This window comes from Lissotriton helveticus, chromosome 12 (assembly GCF_964261635.1).
Source record: "Lissotriton helveticus chromosome 12, aLisHel1.1, whole genome shotgun sequence".
In the NCBI taxonomy this organism is placed as follows: Eukaryota; Metazoa; Chordata; class Amphibia; order Caudata; family Salamandridae; genus Lissotriton; species Lissotriton helveticus.
In genome coordinates this window covers 880211640-880224669 of record NC_136073.1, presented here as the reverse complement: position 1 = coordinate 880224669, position 13030 = coordinate 880211640, and the positions used below count along the sequence as shown (strand labels likewise).

At 47.3% G+C, this 13030-nt stretch overlaps 1 protein-coding gene across 6 annotated transcripts in view; it reads right to left on the bottom strand.

Moving 5' to 3' along the window:
* Positions 1-13030, bottom strand: part of LOC144797747 (phospholipid scramblase 3-like) — a 180930-nt gene that overhangs the window by 109570 nt on the left and 58330 nt on the right. For 5 of the 6 annotated variants that reach the window (XM_078668493.1, XM_078668492.1, XM_078668491.1 and 2 more), the window contains one exon: positions 8421-8511. In XM_078668493.1, the coding sequence (XP_078524619.1) occupies positions 8421-8433 (13 nt within the window). In that variant the 5' untranslated portion in view covers positions 8434-8511. Of the gene's footprint in view, positions 1-8420; positions 8512-8620; positions 8663-13030 lie in introns of those variants that run through there. The other variant, XM_078668496.1, reaches the window with a different exon arrangement.

Below are 13030 nucleotides of genomic sequence, written 5' to 3'. Positions count from 1 at the left end.
AGTGGAATCATTCAAGTCATCTCCTTGTGACAATATTTCATTCTTGGTGCTGTCCATTTCAATCAATCTAATGGAATCATACAAGTCATGTCCTCCTTGTGACAATATTTCATTATTGGTGCTCTCAATTTCAATCAATGTAGTGGACAATTCAAAAGAAATTGCCACGGTCTCTTCATTGTGAGCCATTTTATTTTGAAATTGCTTGCTGTAAATTGCAGAAAAAAATAATCACTTTCATTTATCGTTTTTAGTAATACATAATATAAAACTAACTTCATCAAGTATTTAGTATAACAGAAGGACTGCAAATAAATAACAGAAAACATTTTTCAAATTATCTTCAAGTGTACAACATAGTTCCCCTTACAAATTAACAACTCACCTTTTTAAAAGTAGCAGAAGTGTTAGTACTGTGTAAATCAAACACCAGAAATTCACCACCAAAAATTCCTCACAAATGTACCTCAGACAGTAGTATCACAAAATGGCTGTGGTTTCCTCTCATTTGACATATATACATAACCAATTAACTTTCATCACACACAAATACAAAACCAAAGTAACATTTTAATTGGTTCTAAATTTCAACACTTTCAAATGTGTTTTCCCCATGCAATTTTCCATAGGACATTTACATACGTCTACAGCCTGAATGGCTGAACGGAATTACACCAAACTTGGCAAAATGGTACATCAAACCTAAGAGGTCAGGAAGGATCTACTATGCCCCCTTATGGTCATTTCCCCCTTCGCTTTGGCCTCCTCTTGTCTCTCAATCCTACCGAGGGACAAGATGGCGGCCGCTACGGACTGTTTGGAATGTTGACAGACGCCGGAGAACCAATCAGCTTCGCAAAGCTCCGTAACGCGAAAAGTACGCGAAGCGGAGCGCTGTTACAGATATATATCTTTTTTTCAACGTTAATTTCTCAAAATCCACTGGAGCACATATATTGAGACCTAGCAAAGGCACATCGGGCTACCAGTCCCTAATATTTTGCCAAGTTTCGTGCAAATCCATTCAGCCGTTCGATTATTATTATTTTGTTTTTTTTTTGCCCCGCGGGGCCCTTTTAAAACCTCCACATCAAACCTAGGGGGTCAGCGAGGATCTACTATGCCCCCTTATAGTTATTTCCCCCTTTGTTTTGACCTCCTCTTGTCTCTCGATCCTACCGAGAGACAAGATGGCGGCCGCTACGGACTGTTTGGAATGTTGACAGACGCCGGAGAACCAATCAGCTTCGCTTCACAAAGCTCCGTTGCGCGAAAAGTCCGCGAACCAGAGCGCTAACCGGTCCGCTGTTACAGATATATATCTTTTTTTAAACGTTAATTTCTCAAAATCCACTGGAGCACATATATTGAGACCTACAAAAGGCACATCGGGCTACCAGTCCCTACAATTTTGCCAAGTTTCGTGCAAATCCATTCAGCCGTTCGGGCTAAAAGTGAGGCCAACCGCCCTATGGAAAACTCAATGTTAAAAACACGTTTTGGGACCCCCCTTTTTTCTCGGCCCCCACTGGACGAACCCCCCCCAAATATTCAAGGGCTGCTCAGAAACAAAATGTGCCATTTTCCTGAAAATTTCAGCCGATTCCGTCCACAAACGCCAAAGTTATTAGACATAGAATTTTCAAAAAACCCATAGAGAAAAAATCCTAACTATATATACCTACTGGCGACCGCCAGTAGGTAATATATATATATATATATATATATATATTACCTACTGGCGGTCGCCAGTAGGTAGTTATAGTTAGGATTGTTTTTCATAGGGAAATCGCAACATTCTATTTGGAATAACTTTGGCGCCGGTTGAGGAATCTGCCTGAAATTTTCCTCAAATTTGCCTCGCGGCTCTCCGCTCCTTCCCTGACGGTTTTGGGGGGATTCGTCAAGTGGGGGCCGAGATAAAAGGGGGGTCCCAAAACGTGTTTTCTCCATGTTAATTTCCATAGGGCGGTTGGACTCACATTTAGCTCGAACGGCTGAATGGATTTTCACCAAACTTGGCAAAATTGTAGGGACTGGTAGCCTGATGTGCCTTTTCTATGTCTCAAGATTTGTGCTCCAGTGGATTTTGAGTAATTTGGGTTTAAAAAAAATATATATATCTATAGCCGCGCCCCGGTACGCGCACCGGGGAGCGCTCCGGGCGCGCACCGCGAGTAACGCGAGTTCGCGCGCGGAAGGCTCTCGGGTGTCTGTAAACATTCCAAACAGTCCGGAGCGGCCGCCATCTTGTGTCTCGGTAGGATCGAGACACAAGAGGTGGCGAAAAACAAAGGGGGAAATGACCAAAAGGGGGCGGGGTAGACCCCCCTTGACCCTCTAGGTTTGATGTGGGGGCCATAAAAGGCTCCTCGGGGCAAATAAAAATAAAAAATAAATCGATTTTCGCGGGGGGAGCACCCGGTACGCGCACCGGGGAGCGTACCCTGCAGAAAAAAGATTAACAGAGATTCTTTAAAAATATAGGTTTATTTTTATAAATTAAAGTTAGTTCTAAAAAGAACTGTTTTTTTTAACATTTTTTACTTTTTTTGGGTTTTCTGAACAGTTTTATATTTTTTTGTATTTTTTAAGGGGAGAAACAAAAAACAGGGAATTCTAAAGGGCTCAACAGGAGCAAAAAAAAAAGGCGGAAAAAAGTAATGTTTCCTTGGGCACTTGTGGTTATCCCAAGCACGGTTAATAAGTGTGATGCTTTGCTCTCCATAGCATATTGTTTGTCCACAAAAAATACAAACCATTTTAAAATTGGAAAACTTTGTTTGTATGGTGGAGCACATCTCCCTAATTTCCGGTCCCGATGGGGTGGGAACATTAGTTTGGGAGGTGCTGGCAGAAGATTGGACAGGGTTTCTGGCCAGTTCCCTGACCTCTGCCCTAGCATAGTTATTTTGATGCTTGTGTAGCATATGTCTGATCATGGTGTGGTTGCCAAAGGAGTATTTTTTGTTGGGATTCCCCCTTGACAGCTCCTGATGACATATTAAGCAGGTTGCCTTAGGCGCATTTACTTTTTTCTTGTCCTTGGGGATTGAAAAAAACTGCCAGATGATGTGCTCTTTAGGTTTGTATGTAATATTGTCCTCTCGGACGAATCTCCTCTCCTCCTCCTCCTCATCTTCCTCCTCTTCTTGATCTCCACCACTGTGAAGTTGTGGTGGTCCTTGTGGTGATGGTGGTGGTCCAGAAGCTCCAGCAGCTGCAGCTAATGTAGCCATTTTCTACTGAAATAACTGCAGGTCTACCTCTCTCAAAGCACAAAAGTAGAATGAGGAAAAAAGGTGGGGTCTTTCATCATTTAGAAAAGAAAACTGTTCTGAACCAATGAAAAGTGTTATTTTTAGGTCACATGACCTGGCCTTACATCATTAGGAAACCGAAAGTGAAATGAACCAATAAAAAGTTTTATTTTCAGGTCACATGACCCGACGCGCTTATGCTACGCGCCCTGGGGCGCGCTCCGGGGCGCGCCCGTGGGTGCGTAGCGTAAGCGCGTCAGGACGTTGCGCGATCGTATGCGCTCGTGTGCTTCCGGGTGCCCTTACGCAGTGCGTCATATGACGCATCACGCGTTTACGCGAAACGTCACAATGTCGTTTTCGTTTGCGAGAATAGCGCTAACGGGACGCTCACCGGTACGCGCCCCGGGGCGCGCCAAAGCACTGCGCTTACCCGTGCGTTCACCGGTACGCGCCCCGGGAGCGCTCCGGGGCAAAAAAAAAATATATATTACATAATTATACAATATAAAATTCATTATAACATTTTTCACTTTTTATACCTATAGAGATTTGCTATTAAAAAAACTATGAAATTCACTGAATTCACTGTAATATGTGACGTCATCAGCAGTGCATTGCACGCGCAAGTTATAGTGAGTCCAACTAACTATAACGTGGGAATTTCAATGGTTTTATGCGAGTAAAACTTCCAGCTAACTATAACTGGTGTGAAACCTATGGTTTTTTCAGTGAATTTCATAGGTTTTTTAAATGCTAATTCCTAACTATAACTGGTGTGAAACCTATGGTTTTTTCAGTGAATATATATATATATATATATATATATATATATATATATATATATATATATATATATATATATATATATATGCACGAAAACTCCTCCACGCCGCTTCCAATCCCACACGGACCAGCGAGGCGTTCACACAGGAGACGGACCACAGGATCAGTTACAGGTCTCTTTATTTTGACAAGTACAGCTGGAAAAAGTGCATTACGCGTTTCGGGCTAAGCAAGCCCTTGCTCACATGCAACGATTGTTTGTAACTTTTTTGTTTTTATAATGCTCAGTGACTTGCCAATCCCAGCCCCCTGGTCAAATCATCAATCAATCATTGCATTTGTAAAGCGCACTACTCACCCGTAGGGGTCTCAAGGCGCTGGGGGGGGGGGGGGGGGGGGGGGTCAGTGCTCAAAGAGCCAGGTCTTGAGCTGCCTTCTGAAGGAGAGGTGGTCCTGTGTGGCGCGGAGGTGGCTGGGTAGAGAGTTCCAGGTCTTTGCTGCCAGGTAGGAGAAGGACCTGCCTCCTGCGGTGGCTCTGCGGATTCGAGGCACAGCTGCCAGGGCTTGTCCGGTTGAACGTAGGGTGCGAGGGGGAATGTAGAAGGAGATACGGTGGTTGATGAGTTTAGGTCCAAGGTTGTGAAGGGCTTTGTGTGCGTGGGTGAGGAGTCTGAAGGTGATCCTCTTGCTGACTGGGAGCCAGTGGAGTTTCTTCAGGTGTCCGGAGATGTGGTGGTGGCGAGGAATGTTCAGGATGAGACGTGCGGCTGCGTTCTGGATTAGTTGAAGTTTCTTCTGTAGTTTGATGGTGATGCCGGCGTACAGAGTGTTTCCATAGTCCAAACGGCTGGTGACGAGGGCGTGGGTGACGGTTTTTCTTGTGTCGGTGGGGATCCAGCGGAAGATCTTGCGGAGCATGCGGAGGGTGCTGAAGCATACTGAGGTCACCGCGTTGACCTGTCTGGTCATGGAGAGGGATGAGTCCAGGATGAAGCCGAGGTTGCGGACGTGGTCGGTGGGTGCTTCCTTGTGCGCGGGGCCACCAGGAGGCGTCCCAGGCGGTGGGTGTAGGGCCGAGGATTAGGACCTCCGTCTTATCGGTGTTGAGTTTGAGCCGGCTGTCTGTCATCCAGTCCGCTACTTCCTTCATGCCTTCGTGCAGTCTGGTTCCTGCTGAGGTGGGGTTGATGGTGAGGAAGAGGATGAGCTGGGTGTCGTCCGCGTAGGATATTTATTTATTTGCATGTTTGTATGGCGCTGTGAATCGACTCCCGGAGGAGTATCTCCGCGCCTTTGGCAGCAACTAAAGAACAGCAACTCGTCATAATATAGTTCAAAGCCCTAAACCAACTAATAATTAAAAAGGAACGTTTTCAGTTTCTTCCTCAAAGGGAAATGTTCCCTGCATACTCTGATTTCCTTCGGGAGTTGGTTCCACAACTTAGGGCCAGCTACAGATAGGGCCCTACCCCCCTTTCTAGCCTTCATGGCCCTAGGAACACATAGCAATTCCTGATCTCCTGATCTCAGGGATCTGGATGGAGCGTAGGGGATGAATTTTTCAGTGAGGTAGCCAGGACCCTTTCCAATAAGGCATTTATGGATGACACAGCAGATCTTAAACATCACCCTCTGCCTTACTGGGAGCCAGTGCAGTTTGGCCAACAATGGTTTAGAGGGAGTACGAGGCGGGACGTTTAAAACTAGTCGTGCAGCAGTGTTTTGCACAACCTGCAATCTAGCCAGGATACCCTCATTGGCAGCCAGCAACAAACCATTGCAGTAGTCCAGCCTACTTAACACTAGTGACTGGACCAACGTTCTCCTGGTGAAATCCGGTAGCAGAGGGAATACTCTCCTGAGAAGACCAATGACATGAAAACATGAACCCACCCATATGAGGTTGAGTTTGTGTTTGCGTGCGATGTTCGCCAGGGGAGACATGTAGATGTTGAAGAGGGTGGGGCTGAGGGAGGAACCTTGGGGGACGCCGCAGATGACCTCAGTAGCTGTGGATCTGAAGGGGAGGGGGGAGGCGGACTCTCTGTGTTCTTCCGGAGAGGAAGGAGATGATCCATTCCAGGGCCTTGCCTCGGATGCCGGTGTTGTTGAGGCGACGTATCAGGGTACGGTGGCATACCGTGTCGAAGGCTGCGGAGAGGTCCAGGAGTATGAGGGCCACGGTCTCTCCTTTGTCAGTCAGGGCTCTGATGTCGTCCGTGGCTGCGATGAGGGCGGTTTCGGTGCTGTGGTTGGCTCTGAAGCCGAATTGAGAGGGGTAGAGTGAGTCGTTAGTATCCAGGGCGGTGGTGAGCTGAGTGTTGACGATCTTCTCAATCACTTTGGCGGGGAACGGGAGGAGCGAGATGGGCCGGAAGTTTTTGAGGTCGGTGGGGTCAGCTGTTGGTTTCTTTAGGAGGGCGTTGAGTTCGGCGTGTTTCCAATTCTCCGGAAGGTGGCTGTGGTGAAAGATGCGTTGATGATGTCACGGAGGTGGGGTGCGATGACGTTGTTGGCTTTATTGAAGATGTGGTGCGGGCAGGGGTCGGATGGTGATCCTGAATGGATGGAGTTCATGATGCGGGTGGTTTCCTCGGTGGTGGTTGGGTTCCAGGTGTGGACGGCGGTGTTGTCGGTGGCGAGTTCCGGTGGGGGGGTTCGTGTTGGTTGTGGTGAGGCTGTTGTAGATGTCGGTGACATTGTGGTGGAAGAAGGCTGCGAGGGAGTCGCAGAGATCCTGTGGCCGCTGTGAATTAGGAAGTGGAGGTGTTCGGCGTTGGGGAGATTGTTGTCGGCGTCGGGGAGTGTGTTGTCGGCGTTGGTCGAGATGCGGATGGAGCTCTTGTGGACGATGGCGATGCCTCCCCCGGTGTGGTTAGTGCGGTCTTTTCTGATGATTTTGTAGCCGTTGGGGATGGCTATGGCGATGTTGGGTGCCGAGGAGGGGTTCATCCAGGTCTCGGTGAGGAAGGCGATGTCCGGGGTTGTGGAGTCAATGAGGTTCCACAATTCGATGGCGTGCCTGTGGACGGTTCTGGTGTTAATCAGGATACATTCGAGGTTGTTTCCGGGGGAGTTTTTCTTGTGGGGTGCGTTGGGTGTCCGTAGGCAGGTGAAACGGCAGTTGCGGCAGGAAAAAGGTCCGTGGGCTCGTCTCGGGGTGGCGCGGCAGCAACCCGGTGCGTGGCCGTGGTTGAGGGCAGTGAGGGTGGCGGTGTCGTAGGTCAGGCGGGGCGGGTGGGGGTCGTGGGGGCCAGGGGTCCTGGCGCTGGGCGCGGTCCAGGCACAGACAGCGGCGCGCCCGCCATTTAAGGGGTAGCTGGGGGAGGAGGGGTCAGCTGGGAGGGGGGCGGCGGGAGGGTAGGCGGGGAAAAGAGAGATTACGGAAAAAACGGCGGGAAAAGAGCGGCGGAGGGGGGGAGGCGGCAAAATGATGAACGGGGGCCTGTAAAGAGGAAAGAAGATGAGACGGGGACCTGTGGGAGAAAAAGGAGTAAAGGGGGAAAAAAACGAACAAGCTCAAAAAGCGGCAGGTGTGAAAAAGAGCAAAAGGGGGGACCTGTGGGGAGCAAAAGGGAGAGAAAGAGACAAGGTTAGGAGCGTAGACAACAGAGATGGCAGTAGTGAAAAAACGAACGGCTGAGACAGCGGTAAGTGCGGAAAAAAAGCGATGGGGGACCTGTGGGGAGCAAAGAGGAGAGAGAGGCAGTCACTGGAGGGCAGAGGGCACGAGAGCACTGGTGGCGCTGCACGAGGCAGGGGGACCGACCTACCCTTGGGTCAAGGGTCGTATGTGACCATAGACATAGACAACATCATGAATGTTGTAGTTCTTACTGTGCAAATACGCAAAAGGATATAGATATATATATATATCAATTTGTAAATAGGATAAAACTTTGTTATCTTCACTTATTACTGGATAAATCCAAGAAGATAGAATAGAATAAAAAAACTATTTACAATGAATTCCTATTTGTTATATCTTGCGAGCACCACATATTAATAAAGAGGACTGGCATGGACAGGTGCATTCCAAAGTGATATATATATATATATATATATATATATTTTTTTTTTTAAGTTTTACATAGCGCTGGCTAGACCCGGAGGTATCAGAGCGCTTTACATGAGGTAGGACATTGTTTCAGAACATTGTTACATAGTTGCATCAGTTTCTGGAGCGTCGCATAACATAGAAAGGGAAACAGAATAAACTTTATAAATACATAAAATGTTTACATGAGTTACTTAAGCATAGCATAACATAGCTAAAACCGGCAAGAGGGAAAGTACTAGACATAGAGATATATATAGATAGATATTCTTTTCTGTAACGAGAGCCGGCCACTCCTCAGCAGGAAGGCTTCTTACCTGGAGCCGACATGTTGCCCTGTTTCTCAGCTCAAGTCCCCGCCCGTCTCTTCGCCTCTGTGCTGCCTGCGAGGGGACGCCTCCTCCGTCTCTGGAATAAAGAAAACATAAATATTCACACAGATCAGGTAGACAGCACGGACATTAGAAAAGGTACAAAACAGGTGGGGCAGGAAACTGTAATTGCAGAAACAAGTCACCTTTCAGGAAAGGAGGCGGGGTCAAGGCAGCTGGGGCGGGGCAGAGGGGCGCGGGGAGGGTCGGGACTTCTACACGGGGTGGGTGTGTCAACCTGGAAAAATTTACAATTTACTAAAAGGCGCCTTGAGTCATTTCGACACAACGTGGAGCCTGCAAGACAGGTATTCAGAAATCAGGTGTGCTTCTCCCACACCTCAAGAAAGCGCTTTATGCGGTGAGATGGGATATATTGAGAAAAGAATTACAGGTCCCAGAATGCAAAGTGCTAACTGATTAGGCGGTGAAGGTCTCAACACTTTATTTATTTGGATACTCTGGTCTTCTTGCGCTGACTTCAAGGCATTAACCATTACCACGGTATTTATACACTCGTAAAACAAGGTGTCGAGGAGAGTCTTAGGCTTGTAAAATTACGTACATTTTTATTACAACAACACGAGATTTGCTGGTATTCGTAACTTTTTTTCAGGCAAGGGCATGCTGTGAATTACAAAAAAAAAGAAACGAGATACTCCCAGGAGTCTAGTTAAAGCAGAAAAACTTTCCTGGTGAGACAGTTTCTGTTAAAACTAGTTTTCTGTGAGAAAAAAGTAAACACAAGTTACGAAATGTTTTGAATTTCACATTACAAATGACACCGCCGTCATTTAAAGTGTGTCCTGGTTGGTCCTGCACGTGCACTAGTTTGGATTAGTAACTCCATGGTTGGCACTCACTAATATGCGGTACTGGGTTACTCATAGGTTGACACTGCAGTGCACTAATAGGGTTACTGTTCGAGTCCATAATTGGCAAGGAATGTGCACTATTTTGGATTGCTGGATGACTCCGTGGTTGGCACTGCACTATTTTGGGTTACTGATGCCTCCGTAGTTGGCACTGACTGCACGTGCACTATTTCTGGATACTGGGTGACCCCATGTTACCCAAGAAGCTGCGCTCACGCCCTGGCTTCTCCATTACAAATCTATGTTCTCAGTTGCTGTAAATTCAATTTGACCTACTGAAATGAACCAGGACTACATCTCCCAGAATGCATTGGGTTGGCAAACTAAACCCCAGAAGAGACATCAGGTTGTGCGGTAACTTTAGCAGCAGTGGAAGAGTGCAGGGGGACAGGCCTGAGTGCGAGCAGACCGGTGCTGGTGGCACCGAGAGACGGTCTGCAGGAGCAGGCCTCTGCTTCCTCTGCTCGACGCCTGGCCAGGAGTAGTAGGCGCTATATAAATGCAATTAAAACAGGCGCTTAATCGGGGTGACAAGCTCACTCTAAATTATGTCTGTGGTCACCAGTGGCACGAGACCTCACGAGGAAATGTGCACTATGTGAACAATGACAGACTGCTGTGTTTGCAAAGGGTTGCATCATGGATCCCGTGCGTCACAGGGAGTGTCAAAAGCAGGCCCTGACGTCAGATATTTGTAGACTGTGGTATGGCCTCGGGGCAGAAAACCAGTTCTTTACATTTCACCACTCCTTGGTTTAATCTTCGCCTAGGTCTGGGGTTGACCAAGATCTTTAGATTGTACTAATACGTATAATATACTTGTTTAAAGGGACTTTAGGCCTGTTATTTCACAGCATATCAGATAGTCGGTCCATTTGAAACTGTCCTGTACTAAGTTATCCTTTTTTTAAAACTCTTTCCCCATTATTTCTATTTCCCTTCTTTCTTTCCTGCTTTCCTTCTTGCGTTTAATTTTTGCTGTCTTAGATTTTTCCTTCCTTCTGTCTTTCTTCCGTTCTTTTTTCTTCCCCTCTTTCTTTACATCTTTTTCCTTCTCGCATTCTCTCCCTCTCCTTCTTTCTTTCCTTGTACTACCTTCTTTCATTCCTTCTTTTTTCTTTACTAATTTCCTTCACTCTTTCTTTCTCCCCTTCAATCTCTCATTCTTTCTTTTCCTTTTAGTTTCTTTCCTTTTTTCATTCTCTCTTTTCTCCTTCCTTCTTTCATTCCATCTTTCTTTCTCTTTCCTTTTCGTTCATTTGCCTTCCTTCTCTTTCTTTTATTCCTTTTCTTTTCTCATTCCTTTTCTCTTTCCTCACTTACTTTTGCCTTTCTTTCTCGTGACGGTTTTTTTAGTTTCTTGCTAGAGGCCAGCAGCTAATGCCAGTCTGACTGACTTTTTAGGTCTCGCCTGTCGATGCGCATGCGCATCGAGCAAGGCGAGAGTATTGCGAGTTATCCACTCTTTATCCACACTGCAAGGAATCGTGGCGATTCCTTGCAGTGCCCGTGACTTTTAAGGTCAATGCGCATGCGCATTAAGCTTATGCGCATGCGCATTGACCTTAAAAGTCACGGGCGCGTGCATGTCCGTCTTTGTTTACCCGCTCCGCCCCCTCCCGCCGTGTCGCTTGCCTACTCTCTTCCACAGCCTCCCCCAGCTCCGCCCCCTCACTACTTGATTGCACGGCCGCTAGGCCGTGCCTCCCCTACTCTCCTCCCCCCTCCTCCACTCCAGGGCACTTTTCGGTTCTCTCTTGGCAAACAAAGTTCACTTCTTGCAAAGTTACGGACACACAATTTCAGCGATGTTCTCACTGTGGCCGCCAGAACTCAGTAACCGAACAGTTTTAAGATGCTCTTCAGCTCTTGCAACAAAAGACTAGACGACACGACCCTGGCAAGCACCGGAGGCGCATCGGTTAAAATCAGACTGACAACAGCGTCTCGTTTGTAACAAACGGGGCTTCTAACAGCTGAAAGCGCCTTGACGAACAGGCAGACATTCAGCAAACACATCTGGTCCGGTTTTCGGACCCCAACGAATCATGCTCCCCGCGCGCAGCGCCCTGGAAAGGGACAGGTCGCACCAGGTATGTAGGAGAGTCTAAACTAAAAGCGAGTGCTAAGCAAAAATAAGACATTAAAATCGTAAATCGCACGTGCTCAGGTGATTTATTTCAGGGCTTGCATGCGCTTCTTAGAACAGGCTTCGGTCTCAGCCAGCGTCTTGGCAATCGTACTGTTTGTTGCAAAACATGGCAGCCACCCTGTGTTTTCTCTTGAGTCATGCCCCCTTCCACCTCCCCGGTTGCCATGCCAATGGATTCTCCCCCCATCCCCCCCGGGTGTTCAGGCAGCCAGCGAGTGCCAGTACATTCTGTGTTCGAGGCAAACATCACACACCTCTGTGGGTAGGGGGCATCCATGTGTGTGCGCGGGAGGGAGGGGGCGGTGCTGCACAATACAGACCGAACTTGGTCAACACCTGTCAAGGAGACCGCCCCCACGCAGCGTGCTGCATGTGGTGTCCTATGCAGGGGTGGTGGTTGGGCCAATGCAATGTCTTCCAAGGAGGGCGAAGCCTGATGCGTAATCAACACAGCCGAAGCACTCCACCAAAACAGTACGTACCCACCCAAAATAATGCAGATAAAAATGCTTTGTACTGGGGAGGGCATTTTATCTAGTCAACAGAAATACTTAATACACCGTTCTATACGGAGATGTGCTATAACGCCGATGCACCCCAGCCTCCCCACGTGCAAAACGTGTAATCCTGCGCAAAACACTGTTCTGCCTCAAGAACCAGAGGCAATGCAAGATCAGCAACTACCACTCAAGCAATACAAGCTTGACGGGACAATCACAGGATGTGCACTGCACTACACTTAACCGGTCAGAAACCCTCCAATGAAGGCAAGCCAGCAATCCCCTCGAGCGATCACTCAAGCCATCACTCAAGCCACCGACAAAAGCAGTGACCTGCAGGCCATGAGTCGAGCCTCGGCAAAGACTAGCCACCCTACCATCAGGGCCACAGTAATTAGGAGATGTGGCGTTTTCCGCATAATTATGGCATACAATCCTTCACTAGATACATATTTGGTAAAATCTGCAAATAAAATGTGTTTCCCAATCAAATAGATCAAAAGTTACTAAAAAAAGCATAGAGTGTTGCAGGTCCTTGCATTAAAAGCGGTCTGTATCTCTAGTAACAATACTATGAGTCTACCCAACTAGGCAGGCTTACTTTGTAGAATACAGGGTCAGTCTTAGTCCTCCAAATAACACCCCTAGAGGGGAGCGGCTGGGTTTTGCATCACTTTAACAGACCTACTCAACCACTTATCAATTCAGTTTTGATAGAATAAGCCACTATTAATCACATTAGAACGTTCACACCCTCACTCACCCTCACCCACCCTCACCCTCACTCACCCTCAACCCCTCACCCTCACCCTCACACAGTGCAATAGGTCTCGGAGCATTTGAGTTAGAGCTTTTAGAAATGTTTATGGCTTTTTTTTTTAATTCTTTAGCATTGGCTACAGGAAACAAAAATGCTAAAGATTTACACAAAAACCCATAAACAATTCTAAAAGCACTAACTCTAATGCTGCGAGACCTATTGCATTTCCAATGCTTGTTTAAGGTCTGTGTTAGCCAAGACCTTTTGAT